This window comes from Dromaius novaehollandiae, chromosome 3 (genome assembly GCF_036370855.1).
Source record: "Dromaius novaehollandiae isolate bDroNov1 chromosome 3, bDroNov1.hap1, whole genome shotgun sequence".
NCBI classification, from domain to species: domain Eukaryota; kingdom Metazoa; phylum Chordata; class Aves; order Casuariiformes; family Dromaiidae; genus Dromaius; species Dromaius novaehollandiae.
Window position 1 is genome coordinate 23,475,511 of NC_088100.1, and position 20,668 is coordinate 23,496,178.

Consider the following 20,668-nt stretch of genomic DNA (forward strand, 5'->3'; position numbering starts at 1 on the left):
TACTTCACAACTGGCACCATCGGAGTACACAATGCTTCCAACTGCCCATAGAGTGGTTAAGAGGTTGCAGAGTAGCACCTGCAGCTGGGGCAACATAGCAACAGAAAGAAGAAATACTGCAGGCTGAGAACTGAATCTGTTTGTTCTGTCTGTATTTTCATAGAGGCATGCTTTCTTTCTTTCGCTGATTTCCGCTGCTTTGGTTCTAGATATTTTTTGCTCTAATTTAACTACTGCTTTTGCTTCCATCCTCATTTTGCACCTTTCTTTCAGGGAATGCAATCCCAGTAAAGTTGCACTTTCAAACAGAAAATGTACAAGAAGGATCAAAACTAGGGAACTTGCTCAGGACGGGAATACTGAAGAGACACCGTATATTCTTCCACAGGACCCATATTTTGATTTTGCAGGTTTCTTATCTCAGTGAAAATAAAAACCTTACTGTATATGTTTCCCCCCAGTATCCACTATGTCCTCTCCCCAACCTCCATCCTTGTTGACAGCCCTTCAGAAATCAGGGAGTGAGCAATTAACTGAAGGATTTGATCCTACTCAAATCAGCACTTTGTAAGTTGAGTGCTGATCTTTTGTTTTTGTTTTTTTGCCCCTGACTAGAACAAACTTAAGCTATTGCAGCTGTTTGAGAATTTTTGAACTAGACTGAGGCGAACTGAATTTGACTTTTGAATACCTTTGGAAGAAACTGGGGAATACTTTACATGTGAGCATGTGAGTCTTAACATGGCTGCTGGTTTGTTTCTTTGTTTGTTTATTTGTTTTTTAACACTTCTTTTTCCTGTTATCTGTAGCTTCAGCTTTGGCTGTAGTTATAGGAAGTTAGTTATATGTAGTTATAGGAATCTATTTGCACACATGCATGGAGCAAGCTTTAAAACTATTAAAAATGCTTATAGGTATACTTTGATCTCCCACAGGGAAATATTTGAAATGCAGTGAGAAGATGGTGCCAGGAATAGGCACAGGGTATCTGAGCAAGAGACTGAAGAGCGGTGGGAGGGAAGGGGCATGCTGTGGGGTGGCTGGCATGCAGCTGGGTTTTCCGTGCTTGTGACAAAAGATTCACTGCATTTCCCAGACTTGTGACCAAAGGAATTGCATTTAAGGAGGATGGGGATAATGTGCCTAGAAACACATTAGTCGGGGGATGGAGAAGTCAAGAGACTACCTCACCTGGGTGATTACTGAGAGGTGGAAAATGACTAGAGATGGGGTTTGCAGAAGGATTAGGAAATCCACAGAAACTGTGGGATTGTTAGGGTACAAAACCTGCACAGACTTTCCACAGAGGCAAAGAGCACTCCTGTCTCTTTATATCCGTTCCCTGTGTCCACGCCTTTCACTAACCCTCGCTTCTCATATCTTGCAGTAGATCTTGCAATATTTTCCCAGCATGTCTCCTTGTATAGTTTTTCAGAGCTTATGAGGGAACTGGCTTGGTCATTATTATTTGTGTACATTGAAAAGTACAGGAAAGTTGGCAGCATGATTTTAGTTGTAAGTGATGATATGATTTCCCTCAAAGTAACTTTTTAATTTTGTCTTTTTATTTATTTTTTAACAACTGGGAAGTGTTTATACAATTAAATGTTTCTAGATTCTGAACCAGATGCTGTTCTTGATTATATTGGTATAATGCCAGAATCATAGTGGTGGAGGTAATCACATCTTGACCTATCCTAGTGGAGCTAAGCCATACTTGCCCCTCTGTGTTCAGCTCAGTAGGCATTCCCTTTCCTTTTACTTTGCTCTCTTGCCAAGGAATTCTGTTGACATCAAGCTGAGTATTTTTCCATTGGATTTCTTTTCTATTATAAGGCATACCAAGTATTTCTTTTTTTTTTTTCTGATAACATTTCTACCACTTTTATCTGGCCTTCTCAAAATGTTTAACATGTTAATTAGTATTCCAAGGCATTTCTCCTGGATAGTCCCCTCACCTTGCAAATGGATGTATTCATGTATGAGGTGGTTATGCCCAAGGTCATTTGGTGAGGCTGTGACAGAGCTGAGAAAAGGACACACACTTCCTGACTCCCATGTCTGTAATCTGTTTACAAGATTATGTGTCCATCCCTAAAGATTGTTGTTACCCAACTCACTATCACTATAGTTTTCTCAGGTGCTAGCAACCTCTGCAGATAGTTCAGCTTTGAGAAATCTTCTGATTCACCATGTTGAAGGACAGTCAGAAATATACTTGCTGGGGTTCGTGCTTCATGGAATGATGCTCTCGGTTAAAGTTAATAACACTGTCTCTGAATGGTTTGTAAGAGATGTGCACTGCGTGGTTAATATGCAGTTAGGTTAGACTAAGTGACTTTGTCTTTACATAGTTGCCAGTGTACCACAAACATACCTGTTTCAGTAAGTACAGTGATATGCGGAAATAACTCGAAGTCCATTCATCACACTGGAGCTGCCCTAAATGATTACATTCTCTCAGTTGTCTGTGTGTCAGTGGGCAAGCATGGCAACCTGCATGATGTACTCAAGTACTTTCGTGTTAAGTTTGTACTACAGGCTTTTTGAAAAGATTGTGTTTTTTTATACACTGTAGCTTTCTCATGACCTAACGCGTTTAAAGGAGCATTATGAAAAAAAGATGAAAGATTTGATGGCAAACACAGTGGGAGCAGTAGAGATTCAGCAACTAAAGCAAAAACATGAGCTGAAGGTAGCGTAGTTGATTTTTGTAACTAGCTATGTGTTAAATGATTGTTTTTCCAACATAGGCAATGTTGTCTTTTTCTTTTAAATAATAGCAACTTGAATCAAAAGAGTGAGCAATAATTTATATAAAACGAGTTCTAAATGTGCTGGGTTATTATGCAGTTTGTTTTAAAAGTACTTTGTCAAGGACTTTTTCCCATGCTTACCTCGTCATTGTAACAGTTTCAGAAGATCAGATAGGACAGTGTCCTTCCTCACTGCCTGATGCCCTTGTCCCAGAGCCTGAGCCAGGAACACAGCCCTGGTGCCTCTGTGAAACCCCACGGAGCTCCATAGGGCTCCCATGACCCGCCTTGTCTGTCCATTTTGGATCAAATGGTAGCACTGGGAATCCTCTCCATTCTGAATGGAGCCAATATGAGAAGGCTGTGTTTTTGCTAAAAACTTCAGCTCAAATAGAGAAATTGCCCGATTACAGGAAGATAGCTTTGTTTTTGTTCTGATGTGGTTGATGATGTCAGCACAGTTCTGGCAGTAGTGTTATTTTTTTTGCTGTGGCTGCATTCAGGAAAGGCAGAGTACAAAGGAGTTTTTAATGAACATTTCCTAGCAAAACAGCACTTCTTTTTTTCTTTACATAAAATTTCTTTTTAATGTACTACTTTATTATAAAATTATACTTAATTCTTAATTAAACCAATTTCTCAATTTCTTCAATTAATGAAATTATTAGTTATAACATTTTCTGCAAAATACAGTGTTTATTTAAGAATATAGTTAACATAGAACTGAGTCTAGGAGGTTGCCTTAAAACAGAAATACTTCAGCAGAGTTACAGATACATTGTAAGATGATCTAGAACACTGGTAGTTATTGACCTGTTCTTAGTACTTATTTGCCCTATAATGTAAAGCTGAGCTTTTGAGACTATTTCAAGTTCAGATGTTTGGAACAAACGGATTCTTAAAGCGTTTCTACTATTTTGGAGATTACAAACAAGGTTGCCATAAGTCCCTTTCTCCAGGTTTGATTTTATCAAGAAAAAGTACAGATGCGCCAATGTGAGGTTTGATGGGTCTGTGTACTTACCATATAGTCCTTTGACTTTGGGCTATGTTTAGAACCCAAACTACTTGACAATGTTCTTTTAAAAGATGTTTTGATCAAAAGTATTCCGCTTGGTGTGTTTGAATGTGTCCTGTTATTCACAGGACATGTAGATTGTATTTTCTGTCTTACAGATGCAAAAGCTTATGAGAGCTGCTAGAGAAGGTACCAAAGATGGACTTGAAAAAACAAAAGCAGCTGTGAAAAAGGGTCGTTCTTTCATTAGAACTAAATCTTTTATTTCTCAAGGTATGTGTCAATTATACCGTGTTTACATTACACTTTCCAGTTCACACTTGTAGAAAGGAAGTGAATGATCTAGCATTTTTTTGTACTGTAAACTGAGTACAGGCTGCATGAAATCAGCCATATATTGATAAAGCATCTTATAACATTCAAGTTCAGATAACGGTATGGTCAATGCTGCTTGAGTAGTTTTAGATTTGGGATGCAAACCTCAATGACCTGAGAAACCCGAGGACCACACAGAAGCGTCTGCTTGAAAAAGCATAGATGTTCATAGATGTGTCATAGATGTGATCTAGATATTGGCAAATGAGATTAGGGGAATTATGTTGAAGTACTAAATCTTTCTATTTCCCTCCGTCAAGTAACTCTTGAATGACTGTTAGCTATATAGTCTGCTGTTATGACATCGTTTTCAGTGGAGTGATATAGCTGACTATTTAAAAAGTCTATAATGAGCAAAGGACAGCAAACACTTTCTCTGTGTAAGAGAGGAAGCAGGACAGGGAGAGTCTGTTTTGCCTTATCACAGTTTGGTGATTTTGGTAAAAGCTGCTTTTTGAATTGGGAACAGTATACTGTACAGGATAAAGGGGCCTAAAAACAAAAAGCTAAAAGTATTTAAGTTCTTTTTCTAGTTCAGAACAGCAACAGCAGCAGGCCACAGTTAACTTTTGTGAGGGGGCAGGGAGCAGTAACTGAATACAAACTTCTTCCTTCTTCAGGGTAAGCGTGGGAGGTATCTGTCTTTCTGCTGAAGTACCAGCTAATTGAATGGCTGTAACTTCAGTGCTTATAAAATTGCAATTGTAAGAGTTTAAAAATACAAGACTAGAACAAGAAGTTTTTAGTGAGTGAGCTAGAGAAAATGAATTAGCATAAAACTGCATTCTACCTGTAAGGACCAGTACACATCTTACATACCTGTCATAGCCTCTAACTGGTTCTGAACTTAGATAATTCACAACCAGAAAATAGAAAGTTATTTGCACAAGCTTTAGTGCCCCAAATATGTCCTCACCCTCTTGCTGTTGCTCAGGAGAAACTGATCTTCATCAGTAGGGCTAGCTTACAATGGACACAGCATTCATCCTTACGTTTCTAGAGATTAAGTAGCAGGGATAGGTTATCTATGGATGATTTAATCTCTTAGCCACTTACCAAATCAGCAGGGAGCTGGTAATGAATTGCTCAATTAAACTCATAAATTCCACTGCTAAGAGAACTGCTTCCCTTAATTCCCTTTTTGTTCTAAGCCAGTTTCTTTGTGCTATCCTTTCTCAGCTCACCTTTGCATGTCTGGTTGTTTGGGTGGCTCTGTACTGGCACCTATCACTGCAGTTTGGTGATGCTTTTTGCATAAAATTGAGAAGTACATAGTGGACCATGTAGAATCTCTTATTCTTATTCCTTACAAAGGCCAGCATTTTCATATGTTTGGTTACTGATTTAAATTCTGTTTATGGAGGGCTGTATGGCCTTTCTTGAACTTGATCATATGAAGGTATTTAATTTTTTTCCTGAAGGTTATTTCAAAACCGCAACCCCTGAAGCCACCGTGCTTTAACGCCAGTTGTCGTGTCAGAGTACATTCTGGCAGCCTTGTGCTCTGGGCTGTGAAGATGAAAGAGAGGTCAAGTAAAAGATGCATAGGTTGTCACCTGTTGTGTGGATTTTAGGACTTTGAGATATCTTTTGAGATAACTGTTTGATGGTCAAAGTGTTCAGATGTTTGACATTAGAGCACCCATCAGTGCTGAATGTGATTTCACAGGTGCTATAGAAATGCTGGGAAATTTCATTTATTTGTTGAGTTCAGATAAGACTACTAATTGCTGGCTTTGGGAGGTAGGATCTTTTTTAGCCTATATGTTGCAAAAGTTGATATATTCACTGTTCAATTATTCATAGACCATAGATCACCATGTCTGGAAGAAGAAGAGCTGAATTTATTTATTGATGTGGACTGTATGCATACAGAAGCAATTATGACCCCTATGCCTGAAGGACTATCACAGCAGCAGGTAGTAGGCTTTGGGGAATCTGGTCTTCTGCCTCTTTTTGCTCCTTTCTGCATCAGTGGCTTCTACGTGCCTTTCCCTTCAAACATATTGACCCTTAGCTTAAATTAAATGGAGATCAAATTCAGACCTGAATGAGTATAAGCATTTTTTGAAAATTAGTATTTGTATATATGGTTGCATCTGTCCTGAATTCAGCAAGAAATGCAAAATGTTGTTTTGCATTACAATATTATTATCTCTAATAATTATATTACTTCCTGAATACTTAAATGTAGATGGTTTTGAGAAAAAAAGTAGCGTTCAGACTTTTTCCTGGAGTCAGAAGATGTTGCTGGTGCTCCTGGATTTCTATTTTAAATGTAGAGAATAGCCTACATATTTTCTAAATCTTAAGGTTTCTTCTGATTTAAAAAATTTGCCCACAGTAACATCAGTTCTACAAAGGAGTAGATCTTGTGGTGTTCTCCCATTCAAACTCTGTAGTCACTACAGAGGCCACTTCAGATAACACTGAAATCAGCATGAGCTAGAAGTTTTGGTTGAAAATAAATCCTGTGGGTTCATGTTATCATCTTGTTATGCAAGGTAATAATAATCTCATGAGAGTTTTTATCTTCTTGTGTCAAGTCCTGAGTTGGTCAGTACCTTCAGAAAATGGTGAATAAGTCAATGATATTTCTTGAAAAAACAAATTAATTAAAGAACACTTGAGGTGAGTGATACAGGGTTTTTTTTTTTTTCTCTTGAAGTTTATTTTTCTAATGTTTAATGTGTCCAGCACAATAAAGTGCTGCATCTTGTATGACTGCAACTACCAAACGGCATTTCATTATTATAAGATTTCATTATATTGTAAGATCCCAGCATCAATCTGAATGCTGCATTTTCCTTCTTTCCAAATATGTGTTTGAGCGTTTTACTGATTTTTCTAAGCAGCTAGAAATAAATATACCCTCTTCAGGAAAAAGATCAGACAGAGCTCTTACTTTGATATAAATTAGTAATTGTTGTAGAAGTCATGGTATACGTTGTGAATCTACTGAGAGTACTAAGTGATATATTTGGTAACTCTGTAACATGTAGGCTTTGCTTTTCTGAGTTTTCAGTTCTAGAAAAGTCCCTGTTTATGGCAGTAAGACGCCAAAAAAAGTGTCCCACAGGTTCAGGTTCTAGAAAGATTCTTCCTCCCTTCAGTGTGTTTTTTACTTGGCAGTACCGAAATTGCTGAAAAAGTCTGTCTGTTATAGCTGAAATTACAAAACTGAAGCTGAGTTGGCAGAGAAAATTCATACTCAGCACAAACTCAGCTGACTTTAACTGAGAGACCTGAATAATCTGGAATCAGGCAGATGGAGACAGTTAGTTCCATAGCATCCAAAGAAATGGGAAGATTTCCAAAAAAGATAGTCAAATATGAGAGGCCTGTGTGGCACAGAAGTATTAAAATTCCCCACTTCTCTGAGTATTGTGGTGTGAAGGATGCAAATAACATAATTTCGTATTTAAGTTTCCGTACATGACAAGCAGATTACAATACTGTTAGTGTCTGGAGATGTATGTTTTTTTAAGTTTTGAGAAGAAGTGATGATTCTAGATGGACAATATGAGTGTAATAGCTGAAGACTTTAAGTAGTGAGTGGATTTGGCCCAGATGGAAATGAACCCTCATAAAGAGAAAAAAAAGATCTATTTTGAAAATAAAACCGGAAAATTTCTATCAGTATTGTGGAGTAGGAGTTTTTATTAGCATTTTCTGTAATAATGAATTGTGACTGATGAATCGATAGGTGCTCTATTGGACCTGTTACTCCCAAATAAGTACTGGTCAAGGATGTGAAGGCTAATGGGAGCCTTGACAGCAGCAATCATATAGTGATGAAGTATAAGATCCATGAGAAATGAGCAAGATGAATAGCACGATTACAACTCTGGACTTCAGGAGAGCAGATTTTGGCTTGTGGAGCTTGGCAGGATCCTGTGGAAGACTGCCCTGGATTGCAAAGGGCCTCAGTAAAGCTAGCCAGTCTTCTAGGATGACCTCCTCAAAGCACAGGAACAGTCCATTCTGATATGCAGAACATCAGGCAAGCATGGCAAAAGGCCAGCATGGATGAAGAGGGTACCCCTGGCTGAGCTTAGATGCAAAAAGGAAGTACACCAAAAGTGGAAGCAAGGACCCAGGGGGAATGTAAATATACTGCCTATGTGGGCAAGCTGGGAAAGCCAAAGTTCAACTGGAGCTGGAACTAGTCAGAGATGTGATGGGCAACAAGAAGGGATTCTATATGTATGTTGGCAGCAAAAGGAAGGCTAAGAAAAATATGGACCTGCTGCTCAGTGAGGCAGGGGACCTAATGACAAAGGGCACTGAGAAGGCTGAGATGTCTCAGTGCCACCTTTGCCTCAGCTTTTACTGGTAAGGTGTGTCTTTAGGCCTCCAAAGCCCATGAGCCTATGTCCAGATCCTTGCGGAGTGAAGCATTACTGTCAATGGGCAAAGGTATAATTAGGAGATACTGAGACCAGTTGCACACATACATGTCCCTAGAGCAGATGGGATACATTTAAGACTGCTGAGGGCAAAGCCACTCTGTCTTCTTAAAAAGATCACTATGATCAGAAGATGACTGGAGAAAGGTCAGTGTCACACCCATCCTCAAATAGGGCTAGGAGGAGGATCCAGGGAATTATGCTCTGGTCAACCTCACTTCAGTCCCTGGGATGGTGATGGAGCAAATTCTCCTGGGAGCTGTTTCTGGGCTCATGAAGTACAGGGAGTGATTGGGAGCATCCAGCATAGATTTGCCAAATGCAATTTGTGCCTCACCAACCTGAGTCCCTTTGAAATGACTAGCTTGTGGACAGGGGAGAGCAGAGGACGTTGCTTAGCTTAGCTTTAGCAAGGCTTTTCAAATGGTGTCCTGGGGTATCCTTATAGCCATATAAGTGAGATATGGTTTGGATAGGTGGACTATAAAGTGGTGGAAAACGGACTTGGACCACCAGACTGAAAGGATTATGATCAATTGTATAAAGTCCATCTGGTGACCAGTTATTAGTGGTTTCCCTCAGGAACTGGTATGGGGCCAATGCTGTTTAATGTATTTATTAATGATATGGATACCAGCTGCACGTTTGCAGGCGATACCAAGTCGTCGGGGGCAGTAGGTAATGTGCTGGAGGTTGGGGCTGCTATTCAATATGACCTTGCTGGGCTGAAGAAATGGGTTGACAGAAAACTCAGACAGTTCAACAGAGGCAAAACACAAAGTACTACGTCTGGAGCAGAATAATCCTGTCCCACAGCACAGCCTGGGGTCTGACAGCCTAGAAAGCAGCTTTGGGGGGTCTTAGTTGGACCAGATGAACTCCACAAGTCCTTTACAACCTAATTGTTCTGTGATGTATGAGCTGACTTTATGAATGTGCTTGTTTTAAACAGTAGGTGGCACAACAGCTTTTGTTTTAAATACGGTTCCTGTTTAAATACTATATCCCACGTTGGGTCTCAGTCATTCTGGTTTTTACATCATTTTAATTCTGTGATCAGAATTCTTGTTATATGTGGTATATGTTTATATATTTATTTTGTTTATTGTTTATAGTTTTTTTCTACTTGCAATAGCAAAAATGTGAATATAAATGTAAGACCTGTACACAAGCCTCTTTTAAGTAATGCATGCCTACTGCAGTAACCTGTAGGCTCTACTAACTATTTTGTGTATGCTAGAGTCTGGAAAAAAAACCTCTTTCTAGGGATGTTTATTCTTTTCATATGAATGAACTATAACTAAACGCAGAGGTATGACTAAACGTACCGTTATTAGAACAGCTGATATGGTTAGAAAAAAACAAACTTAAGCTCAGACTTTTTCTGTCATACCTGATAAGAAACTGCTAAGTCTAAATACAAATTAGACACAATGAATTTTTTGCCATGTATTTGTGTCTGTAACTGAGGCCTTAAATAATTGCAAGTTTTCCTTTAAAAATGCCAGTACTTCACAGAAGATCCTTACATAACTTGCACATAACTTGGTAATACAAGTGCGGAGAGTTAAAGGCAGCTGAGAAGAAAGCAGGAGGCCATGGTGATCAGGAGCAGGAAGATTTCAAGAGAAGTAACTCTGTAATTCAAGTTTCATGGTCACTTAGTCTGGCTTAAAATAGTGAAAGAAGCAGTTTTGCCATTCCTTGTACTTGTGCAGAGTGGTTTGTTCTTGCCCTTGTATCATCTTCTCTGTCATAGAGAATCCAGCTTGTGAAAGCCCTGTGATGAATTGGATTAGGAAATTGATTTGAGTGAAAACAAGTCCATAAAAATAGCAAGAAATGTAATCAGTAACAAGCAGAAGTTTTTCGTTTAAGCCAGGTCAGCTTCCCAGGCCTTCATCTCACGTTCCCTGCATTTGCATACAATGTGTGCTTCAGGTGAATTGTGGAAGTGAGAAGAGGAGGTTATAAATAGCTCGTAGTTTGTAAATATGAAATCTGGTAGTATTTAGTGGAACTCTTACAACGCTCTCCATTGGTATGAACGTTGGTGAGATGGGGTTTTCAGTTGTGCAGGGTAATATTGCCCAGAAAGAATCCTGACTTTTCCAGTGATATAATTTTATTGCTTAAAAAGGCAATTTCTGTTTATTTGTCCTTCCAATTAGTCCCCAAGAGTTTAGAAAATATGAAACAATGAAATTATACTTTGAGACTGATTTTGAAAACTCATCACCTCTTTTATTGTAGCAATTCACTGAAATAGCTGGCATCATCTGTTCCTGTTATTTATATTAAAGCATAAATTTATGCATCTAAAATTAAAAGGCATATTTCAAAAGTAAAGCCTGGAATTACAACTATCAGCAAAGATTATATAGGCTTACAGTAACTGTTGTATTCTTAAAATAAATAATTTTAGAGTAATAGTAAATTTGTTTGCTTTGAAGACGTACAATATTTATTTTGTTGTTCCACTATTGAAAGTGTCTTGTTTCTTTCATTTTATTAATGTGAGAATTTTATCATTAGCATTCCTAATCATGATGAACATATTACCTAATTAGAGTTTTAGAGAGAGCTTTGTTCCTTCAACAGGTTGTGAGAAGATATATTTTGGGCTCTGTGGTTGACAGTGAGAAGAATTATGTCGATGCCCTCAAAAGAATCCTGGAGGTACCTAATATCTTTTGCTTTTTAAAATTAGGAAATTTGGGAAGTAAGTAAATCCTTAGAGAATCTGTAATGTGATTCACATGGATTTTGTTACATATGCTTCATGCCAAATATTTGAAGAGGCTTTGTGTGTGTACGTTTATATAAGGGGTAGGATTTTATGTTAAGACCCAAATTTTTAGCTTGTTTAAATCTATGTATATGTTTTTTCCGCAGCAATATGAGAAGCCTCTTTCAGAAATGGAACCAAAATTCCTGAGTGAAAGAAAACTCAAAATGGTCTTTTATCGAATTAAGGAAATTCTTCAGTGCCATTCGATGTTTCAAATAGCCCTGGCCAGTCGTGTGTCTGAGTGGGATTCTGTTGAAATGATTGGTGATGTCTTTGTTGCTTCAGTAAGCAAATGCATTTGAACAGATAATCTATTTTGATTTTAGAAATGTTGTTCAGTGTCCCTATCTTTCTGTCTAACTTGGCCACTTTATTCCCGTATTCTGCAATGCCTATAGCAGCTGCCAGAATCAGTATATGCATTCTGGTAAGGCAACTGACACCAACACATCTCACCTTGGTTAGCAGACACAGAAGAATTATGGCGAAAATTTTCAAGCTTTGATCAAACTTTCAGACATTTAAGTAAGTGGTTTCTTTTTCAGAGGAGCTAGACATTTACAAATCCACCAAAGCGGGATCCTAGCCACAGTTTTGGATCTCAGTGGAGGCCGCTTGATTGTCGGGAGTGCCTGGGCTTTAGCTGAGTGAATTTACACTTTGTAATTCACAGCCTTTATGTCTTCAGGTTCCCATCCTTTGTTCTACACAAAGGTCACTTTTTGCATCATCAGTGTTTCTATAGAGCCACCAACAGGGCGAATAGAAGACCTGAACTCCTAAGGAGGAGAGTCCTTAGCTGTCATAGGTCTAAATAAATATGCTTTTGGGTGTCTTCTGTGTTTATAGTTAAGCTTTTCCTTTTTACTGTTTCAGTTTTCTAAATCTATGGTATTGGACGCATACAGTGAATATGTAAACAACTTCAGTGCAGCAGTGGGGATTCTCAAGAAAACGTGTGCCACCAAGCCTGCTTTTCTAGATTTTTTAAAAGTGAGTACATTTAAACTTAAAACAGGGTGGATGAAATAATTAAGGCTGCATAAATTATAAGTTAGGAAGAAATTTGGTTAATGATACTGTGTATTGTGTGACTGTTTTTGTAGACTGTGGATACATAGATTTCAGAAATGGAAGAGAATTCACTTCCACTGCAATCGTTTCAGAGTAATAACATGCTTTTAGATCTAGGATGTGTTCTGAAGTGCACTGTGGTTTTGTCGTTGTTCAGATCAATTTTATTTGTGTTTGCGTGACTGTACTTTGCAAAATATTGGGTTTTTTTGCATCAGTTGAGCTTACAATAACAGTTCACTATCTGAGGCCTCTTATTTGAGATGTATTTTACTTCTAATATTATATTGTACAGAGTGGTTAAGAAATTGTATTTCTGTTTCACAGCAGTTTTCTAGTGTTCTGAAAATCTTTTTTCCAACTTGGGGGATGAAATTGAAAATAGTTGTGCAGCATCTGCTGTGATGAATGCGATGCTTCTGATAAGAGCTGTGTGCACTGAGACCCTGACAGACGCAACAGAAGTGCCTGGAAAGCCCTAGGGGGGATACCCTATGGAGCATGCACAACAACCATCCCATGGCTTTTTGGCTTGCTGTTTTTGTGCTGGGAGCCTGGAAGCTCTGTTTGACCCATTTTCCTGGGGGCTGTGGGTTGGGCTGCGCCCCTAGGAGCTGTCACTCTGTTGGGTCTGTGGCATTGGTCTATGAAACACTGAAATTTGTTGCCCTAGACGGTCCACACAGTGAAGCTCTTGGGTTGCCTTGGAGGACGGTGGGGGCCCCGATTCCCAAGTCTGTCTTCAGGTATTAAAATTAACTAAGAACCTTTCGGAGCACAGTAACAGCACTGTACAGGATTATGTTCTGAGAGCTTTAGGACACACCGAGACCAAACTCTCCAGTGAGGTTATAGTCACTTCATACTTCTTGCACTTTGAAAAGGCCTTATTCCATTAGTGGCATAATTTACAGCTCCCCTTGCTCGTCAGTGCTGACACTGATGCTCAGAACTGGGGAGCTGCAACCAGGCTCTGCGCAGAGAGAGTAATGTCACTATTCTCCTCTGTGCTTTTGCCCATCTGCGGCTAACAGACTGTGGACCAGAATCTTCTCTATGATTGGGTGGGCAAAAATGTTTGTGGAGGTGAACACAGAAAATTGCTTTGAAGCTGAAAATTCTAGCAATAAATAGAAATTAAGCTAACAAATGTTGACAATTAACAAATAGTTATGAAAATAGTTACACAAATACAAATAGTTATGAAGTTTGTCTGGTTTAATCAGCTAATTCTGATAATCAAAACAGTTGTTTTTCTTTCTACTAACAACATAAATCAGTGTTTTTTTCCTTAATTTCTTTTAATAAAAAAATTAAAATCTCTTTTTGTTTACATAGCATTGACATAGCATTGACATTATGGTGCTTTCCTTTTAAAAACACATTGGTAGATAAAGATTTACAGTCTCTTAGCCCTAGGAAGAAAAAGATTTGCAATCTCAGCCCTAAGAAGCAGCGCAGCAATAGCAAATTATGGGCTGTAAATCAACAGATAATTTATTTACATTTTTCAGATTTAAGACCCTGATCTAGTACCTTGGATTCATGTGCTGGAAGTTAAGCAGATATTTCAGTGCACTGCTTACATGAAAAGCCTGAATGTACTATATTGATGTATACATAGATACTGTATTACTGTTGAGACTTCATCCCAGCTGTATTTATTTAAGGGGATTTCAGTTTAGTGATATGCCATCATTTTAATGGTGATTTTTTCAAAAAGATGTAATATTTTTAAATGAAATTGAGAAATCTTTACAGTATCCTTGTTATAATGGATGTAAATGCTATAAAATCATTTTCATTTTTCATCTGTAACTGATGGAAATGCACCTGTGTGAGTAAACAGTTTGATTTTTTTGCATTGCAGCAGTGCCAGGAGTCAAGCCCTGATCGAATTACACTGTATGGTTTAATGATGAAACCTATCCAGCGCTTTCCACAATTTATTCTATTATTGCAGGTAAATAATATTTACAACAAGACTTACCTGATAAATGCTCTTGTTGCATTCACATATGGGATTGCTTTGCAGCTGTGTTCTGCTGGAGGAACATGCTGCAGTGGGTTTTCCTCTGTATCTTAGGAAATACCAAGAAGAAATTTCAGTGCATGATAATGTCCTGATCTCGTAGTCTGCTTCTAGGGACAGTCAGTAAATATACTGTAGGCAAATCTAAATAAATCAAATTTATTCTCGATTACTTGCTAAATTAGATTTAGTTTGTAGATCACGTCATAGTAGAACTGCAGTTCTAACACGCTACTCATTTATGTCAATTTGCTAGGTAATAATGCTTCAAACACCACTAAGAACTGTGTGCTTTTATTTTACTTTCTGTTTAAGTGACATATAAGAGAAAATTCATGTGTTGGATAGTTCAGCACACGTGGAGACGCTGGAATAAATGTGTTCTTTCCCATACTGCTTGTCTCACAGTGCCTGTTAGAAGGTGGCACAGCTCCTCACCTGCAGTGTCTCATCTTCCTCCCAAGGGACAGGTGGGCTTTCGGGGTGCCCCAGGGTCTCGTCTCAACACAGAGTCCCACTGTGGGATGAGCACAGTTCCACAATGTAGTTGTGCATTTAGCTTTAAAATTTGAGGACCTGCTACAGGCAAACACAATATTTGTAAATCCTTACAGAACCTCTCCAGGTCTATGGCAGAGAAGACCACTGTGCGGTAGCTATTTCTCGTAGCTGTCACAGAGCAAAACAGGAATCAGGATGAAGTTCCAGGAATTACTGTGGAAGAAAGAGCAAAGGTAGTCGTGGGGTGAGCTCACAGGTAGGCAGCTATGGCTAGAACCTTTGAGGAAGGAGAAGAGATGGAAAATAATGTGGTAGGAACTCGTAGTGAATATGTAAGGATGCTTAAGTGTTGTCGGAAAGGAGCAAAACTTCATTCAAATGGTATGTGTATGTCTACAAAAGAAAGATTTTTAGAAATTGTTGTGACCTCGATGAGGCAAATACTGTTATCCTACTTTGGGATTAGCACACTGTCAGTGTATTAGTGAGAAATAATAACAGTAATGAGAATAATATGGTATTATTGTAATATTAAATATCAGAAATGTTTAATCTTCATTTGAAAGATACCTACATATACTATAATATTGAGTTTCAAATTGTGTTTAATATTATTTGCATTTTCTGATATTTATTATTATTCATTTTCAAGTTTCTTCTCTATACTTTCTTCCTATAAATACGCTGTTTTTTCCTTGCTCAGTATCTTTTTGAAGAACTATTAGGATATTCAGGAAAATAAGTGGAGTGCTGTTTGAATATTCATTAGGAGTTTTTTGATTGGTCTTATTCTTAATCCTAAGGTAAAGAATGATAGTGTAACTTTATACCAGATGTGCTATAAACTTCTGTGATCTTTTGAATTTGACTTTGAAATTAAATCAGATTTTTATTCTGTTTTATCATTTTTCCTCAGGATATGTTGAAGAATACTAATAAAGGACATCCTGATAGGTTACCTCTACAGATGGCTCTTACAGAACTTGAAACACTGGCAGAGAAATTAAATGAAAGGAAAAGGGATGCGGATCAGCGCTGTGAAATAAAGCAAATAGCGAAAGCAATGAATGAACGTTATCTGAACAAGGTTAGGAAGTAGGATGTGTGATGGAAGAGTTAGTGTATTATTAGTTTCTGTGCCTTGAGCAGTCTTTAGAATGGGCACAGAAGAGACACCTACAGCCTTTTCTGTAGTGCCCAGCAATATAGGGTCATTCTCTAGGTAAGTGTGAGATGTAAGTTATCTCTAGGACTAAATAGTTTCACTAGTTAAAACTACTGTGATCTGAAGCACTGACAGGCTGAAATATCAACAGCAGTATCAGTGTTGTGTGACAGCATGGAAGATAATGCTGTTTCCTCTTTCTATAGCAAATCCTCATGGAGATCGACTGCATGAGACTTTGAATTTATCCTAGAGTTGAGGAATTACTCCTGTATAAAGGCAAAAAACAGCTTCTTATACTGTCTTGTTTCTAACTAAAGAGCAGTTCAAGATGTGCTACTGGATGTATCCAATATCTTCCTTGTTTTAAGGAACATCCCAGCGTATTTTGATTATTTATTTGGATCATACAATAGAAATGTTTTTAAAGAATTTTCAAAGACATTCAGTGGGAAAGAAGGAGCAATCTTCTTTGAGTTTGTTAGTGTCTAACAAAAGTATGGCAAGTGATAGTCTTTTGTATTTTCTTATTTTTTGCACTGGATATTGGATGTACCATGTATAATATACAATTTTGATTGTTTTTAAAATCTAGCTACTTAGCAGTGGAAACAGATACCTCATACGGACTGATGATATGATTGAAACAGTTTACAATGACAAAGGAGAAATTGTCAAAACCAAAGAACGACGACTTTTCATGTTAAATGATGTGTTGATGTGTGCAACAGTAAATATGCGGTAAGACTTAATTCATATTTTTTAAATGATCATTCAAGCTTGAGCTGGGAAAAATGGCACTTACAGGAAGGCTTGGTTTTTGTTTTTGTTTCTAGATTTTTTTTTAAACTAAGGCCACTAATTTCTATCAGCTATCATAATAAATGGACAAATAGCTTTATTACATTTTTCTCTGTTGCCTGCTCATATTTTAAAATTCTAGAATAAATCTGTAGAAAATCTTTATCAGTTGGAGATTACAGATGGAAAAGTTCTGTAGTGTCTAGGTACTGCTGTCTATTAGCGTTTAGTGGAGTGGAAGTTTCATAGGTTCAGTACACTCAATTTAGTGGAGGAAGATGAGTTTGAACTTAATTCTGAGGTAGGATTTTTCTCTCTCTCTCTCTCTTGTTGGTTAAATTCACCCTGTCACTCTCACAGACACATGTGCACAGACACATGCACACACACCCCTGTAATTTGACAACAGTTTGCACATTAAAAAAAAAAAAAGAGAGATGAAGCTAATGCACGTGGTCAAGCCCTCTCCTCATCCCAGAACTCACTAACAAAGGTCCAACTGGAGAAGAGTTTCATCTCTGAGAGCAAATACTGAAGGATTAAAGCTGAGGTGCTTTGAGGAAGGCATTTTTTCACAGTGCCTACTGTGTTTTAGTTGGCTACAGCTATTACTGTTAGTCAAGTACCTCTGTGTGTGCCAAGGTCACGCTTGCATTCAAGTGTTGCTTGTAGCATAAATTGCTTTATATGTTATTACATTCTGGCAGAGAAAATGTGGGCCATCAAAACCCCTCAAGAACAGCTTATCTTAGGCATAATTTGAGAGTTGGTATCTTTTGTCCATTCCTGAAGTGTGTAAGTTATCTCCAAGTGTGAAAACACTCAGACTTTTCAATCAGATGAATGCTTAGTGTTATATTAGTGAGTGAACAGTGCCTTGTAATAACTCTGCTTTTCAGAAAATGCACAAGGTAATGCCCAGTTATCCCAGAAGTTACGATTCTTTTCCTTTCCTCTTTATTGAGTTCGTTATTAACAGGTGGATATTTACTTATGATTCTTTGGTGGAAGATTGCTTTTATTCACTTATTTTATCTTTTTATGTGACATCATTGTTTGTATTTTTTGTGATTTTCTCTGAAGCAGCAATATGCAAACTGTTTTTCTTTTCCATATGAAAAGTTCATGATTTTGCCAAGTTGCTTATTAAGTCGACTGTTTCAGTTATCACAAACAGCACTCTTGTTCCTGTGGGCATTACTGGTAATGAGCAACCTCCTTAGGGATGGTAATCAGGCATGCATGTGTCACAGGGAATGGTTAAAAAAAGTTTCAGTGAATTCCTTCCTTGTACTTTTCTCCGGCAGTTTAAGGTTTGCTTTCTAACCCAGTTAATTTATGCAACAGGGGCTTGTAATCTAAGCTCGGCTTCTTTTACAGTGGTGATTTTCAAACTCTCCCATTTGTGCATGCCTACAAATTTTCCTGTGCAGCTGTAGATTTCTTCAGAAATGTTATGTGCACAGGCAGCTGTGCAGTGTATCTCCGCTCACTTTTCTTAGCCACCTTTGGTCAGACTTTCCGGAAGTAGTCAGAGATCCCAACAGTCTGTGGATGATAGGTTCAAAACTAATTTTCTATAGCTAGCAAAAGACATGTATTTCTGCAGAGCATGTGCTGCTCAGAAGGTCCTTCTTCACATGTGATCTAGGTGACCAGCTTAAACCAGAGACCTAACTTTCAAGGAGCAGGAGTTAGATGAGGTGAATGCTGTCTCTAGTGACTGAGCAGCTGTGCTCTGTCTTGTCTTGTTTGCTTTCTTTTGAGTTAGATCCAGAGTTCATAAATATTTACTTAAGCTATGGTATTTAATGTTTTTTTTTGTTCATACTTGTCTCTTGATTGAAACTGTATTGCAAAGGTAGCTGACTACCTGGACATCAGTTTTGAGAGACTGTTTTCAGTAAATACCTTTTACTGATCTCTCCCAAGCACTCTTTTGGGTTGCTTTTAAGTTCTTTATTTCAGCCATGCTTTCTGTGAAGTGAACATTAAAGGAAACAAAAGTATCTCTTTTGTCCTTTAGAATACATGTGTTATGTGTGCTTGAATAAGGAAGTAAAAGAAACAAAGGCAAAGGAGTATGAGGACCATTTCTGTTCTAAGTGAGCTTCCTCAGCAAGCTGTTTCCTCTGAAATGCCTACTGCAATATATGCTTCCTTTAGCAGCCGCTTACATGTAGTTTGCACTCAGATACCACAACCATTGCAAAGAGTCTGCCGTGAAGAATATCCTGGGTTGGGGAGCTGTGCAGGAATGTTGGATCATTGGCCCTTGGGAAGTTATCGTGACCTTCCTGCTCCTGGCAGTTGTTCAAAAGTCTTATCATCCATACTTTCTTAAATACAGCAGTTACTACTCTTTAGCACTGTTTCAGGCACTTTGCAGTTACCATCAAAAAGAATCAAAAAGAATTAGGGAAAAGATGGAACCACAGTACATCCTAAGCACATTTAGTAGGATGTTGAAATGCATGCTGATCTTAAGAGATGGTAATTTATGTTTTGCTGTAGAAATATAGGGTCTGCTGTTGGCAGTTGTATGCTGTTTGTAAACATGATTATGTGCACCTGCATTTGCATTCACCTCAAAAGTCAGTCACAAAAGTCAGTTGGGTGCATGTATTTGTTTAAAGCTGTACACAGTGCTCAGACTGGAATACAGCAGATTTTGGAAGTTAAAATAATAAATAGAATGCTATGAAATATAATTGCTTGTCAAAGCAATAACTTGTGTGTCTTCCAGCTCTTCCTACGAAAGCAGTGGCATCGTGACAACTGGTCAGAGATATTTATTGAAATGGAGCGTACCACTGGGACAGGTGGAAGTCATAGAGTATGGCAGCAGTGAGGGCCAAGGGGAGAACTGCAGGTTTCCACCTCAGCACTCTGCTGAGAGCGTCATCATTAACTCTAAGCCGAGTAAGTGACAGGCATTTTTTACTTATTTTAAATCTTTATTAAAACCTGTATTTGAATTTAAATGGTCTACTGAAAGCAAAGGAAAACATTTCATGCCTGAAGACTTCTGTAACATGGACAGTAATATAACTTCTTTCTTGAAAACTGATAATCCATGAAGTGATAGCCAGTCTCTTGCCTTGCAATGTGAATTACTTCAGTTTATTTCATCTTACAGTTTTATGGCATAAAAGCATGAATGTGCATGGATATGCAAAGAGATTATTGTAGTGTGGTGTTCCAGCTATCCTACTGTAATTATCTGGGCATATGTTCTTATTCCATTTTTAATGCAGGGAAGTTTCCCTTAGTAAAAAAGACAAGCTATCCCATTGCTGTGAAATAAAAGCATGGACACAGGTGGTTGCTGCAGGGTAGAAGTTATTTCGCTGGACTCCACAATATCCCACCCTTCAACACAGTATCAAATACTTCAGAAAAAACTTACAATAATAATTTTAATGAATGTTTATGAAACAATGTGCCAGTAGGTAATTTCCTCCTAACCTCTCCCCAGAATGACCTCAAACTCTGAAGTTAGAAAATTCTTTTTGTGCTCCTTTATCTCTCCTACAAGCCTGCCAACTACCCTCAAGAGATATATGAATTTCAAAGGTTTACTCAGTAGCTAGCCTTTTATATATAATGAATTATTTTTATATCATTGCTTAAATCTTTTATTTGTAAGTACATTTAGTATATCTAGATTCTAATCCCTTGTGAGTTATTAATGGATTGTAATTTAGATTGATTTCAGTGCTAACTCTGGGCATTTATTTCACACT

At 38.0% G+C, this 20,668-nt stretch overlaps 1 protein-coding gene across 6 annotated transcripts in view; it reads left to right on the plus strand.

Annotated features, from left to right (window-relative positions):
• The window catches only part of ARHGEF10 (Rho guanine nucleotide exchange factor 10), a 118,344-nt gene that overhangs the window by 42,401 nt on the left and 55,275 nt on the right, over positions 1-20,668 (plus strand). For 4 of the 6 annotated variants that reach the window (XM_064508534.1, XM_064508536.1, XM_064508535.1 and 1 more), the window contains 10 exons: positions 2,579-2,695; positions 3,933-4,047; positions 5,956-6,068; positions 11,160-11,237; positions 11,454-11,633; positions 12,226-12,342; positions 14,294-14,386; positions 15,873-16,043; positions 16,717-16,862; positions 19,669-19,844. In XM_064508534.1, coding sequence (XP_064364604.1) covers positions 2,579-2,695; positions 3,933-4,047; positions 5,956-6,068; positions 11,160-11,237; positions 11,454-11,633; positions 12,226-12,342; positions 14,294-14,386; positions 15,873-16,043; positions 16,717-16,862; positions 19,669-19,844 — 1,306 coding nt within the window. The remainder of the gene's footprint in view (positions 1-2,578; positions 2,696-3,932; positions 4,048-5,955; positions 6,069-11,159; positions 11,238-11,453; positions 11,634-12,225; positions 12,343-14,293; positions 14,387-15,872; positions 16,044-16,716; positions 16,863-19,668; positions 19,845-20,668) is intronic. The other 2 variants (XM_064508537.1, XM_064508538.1) reach the window with 2 other exon arrangements.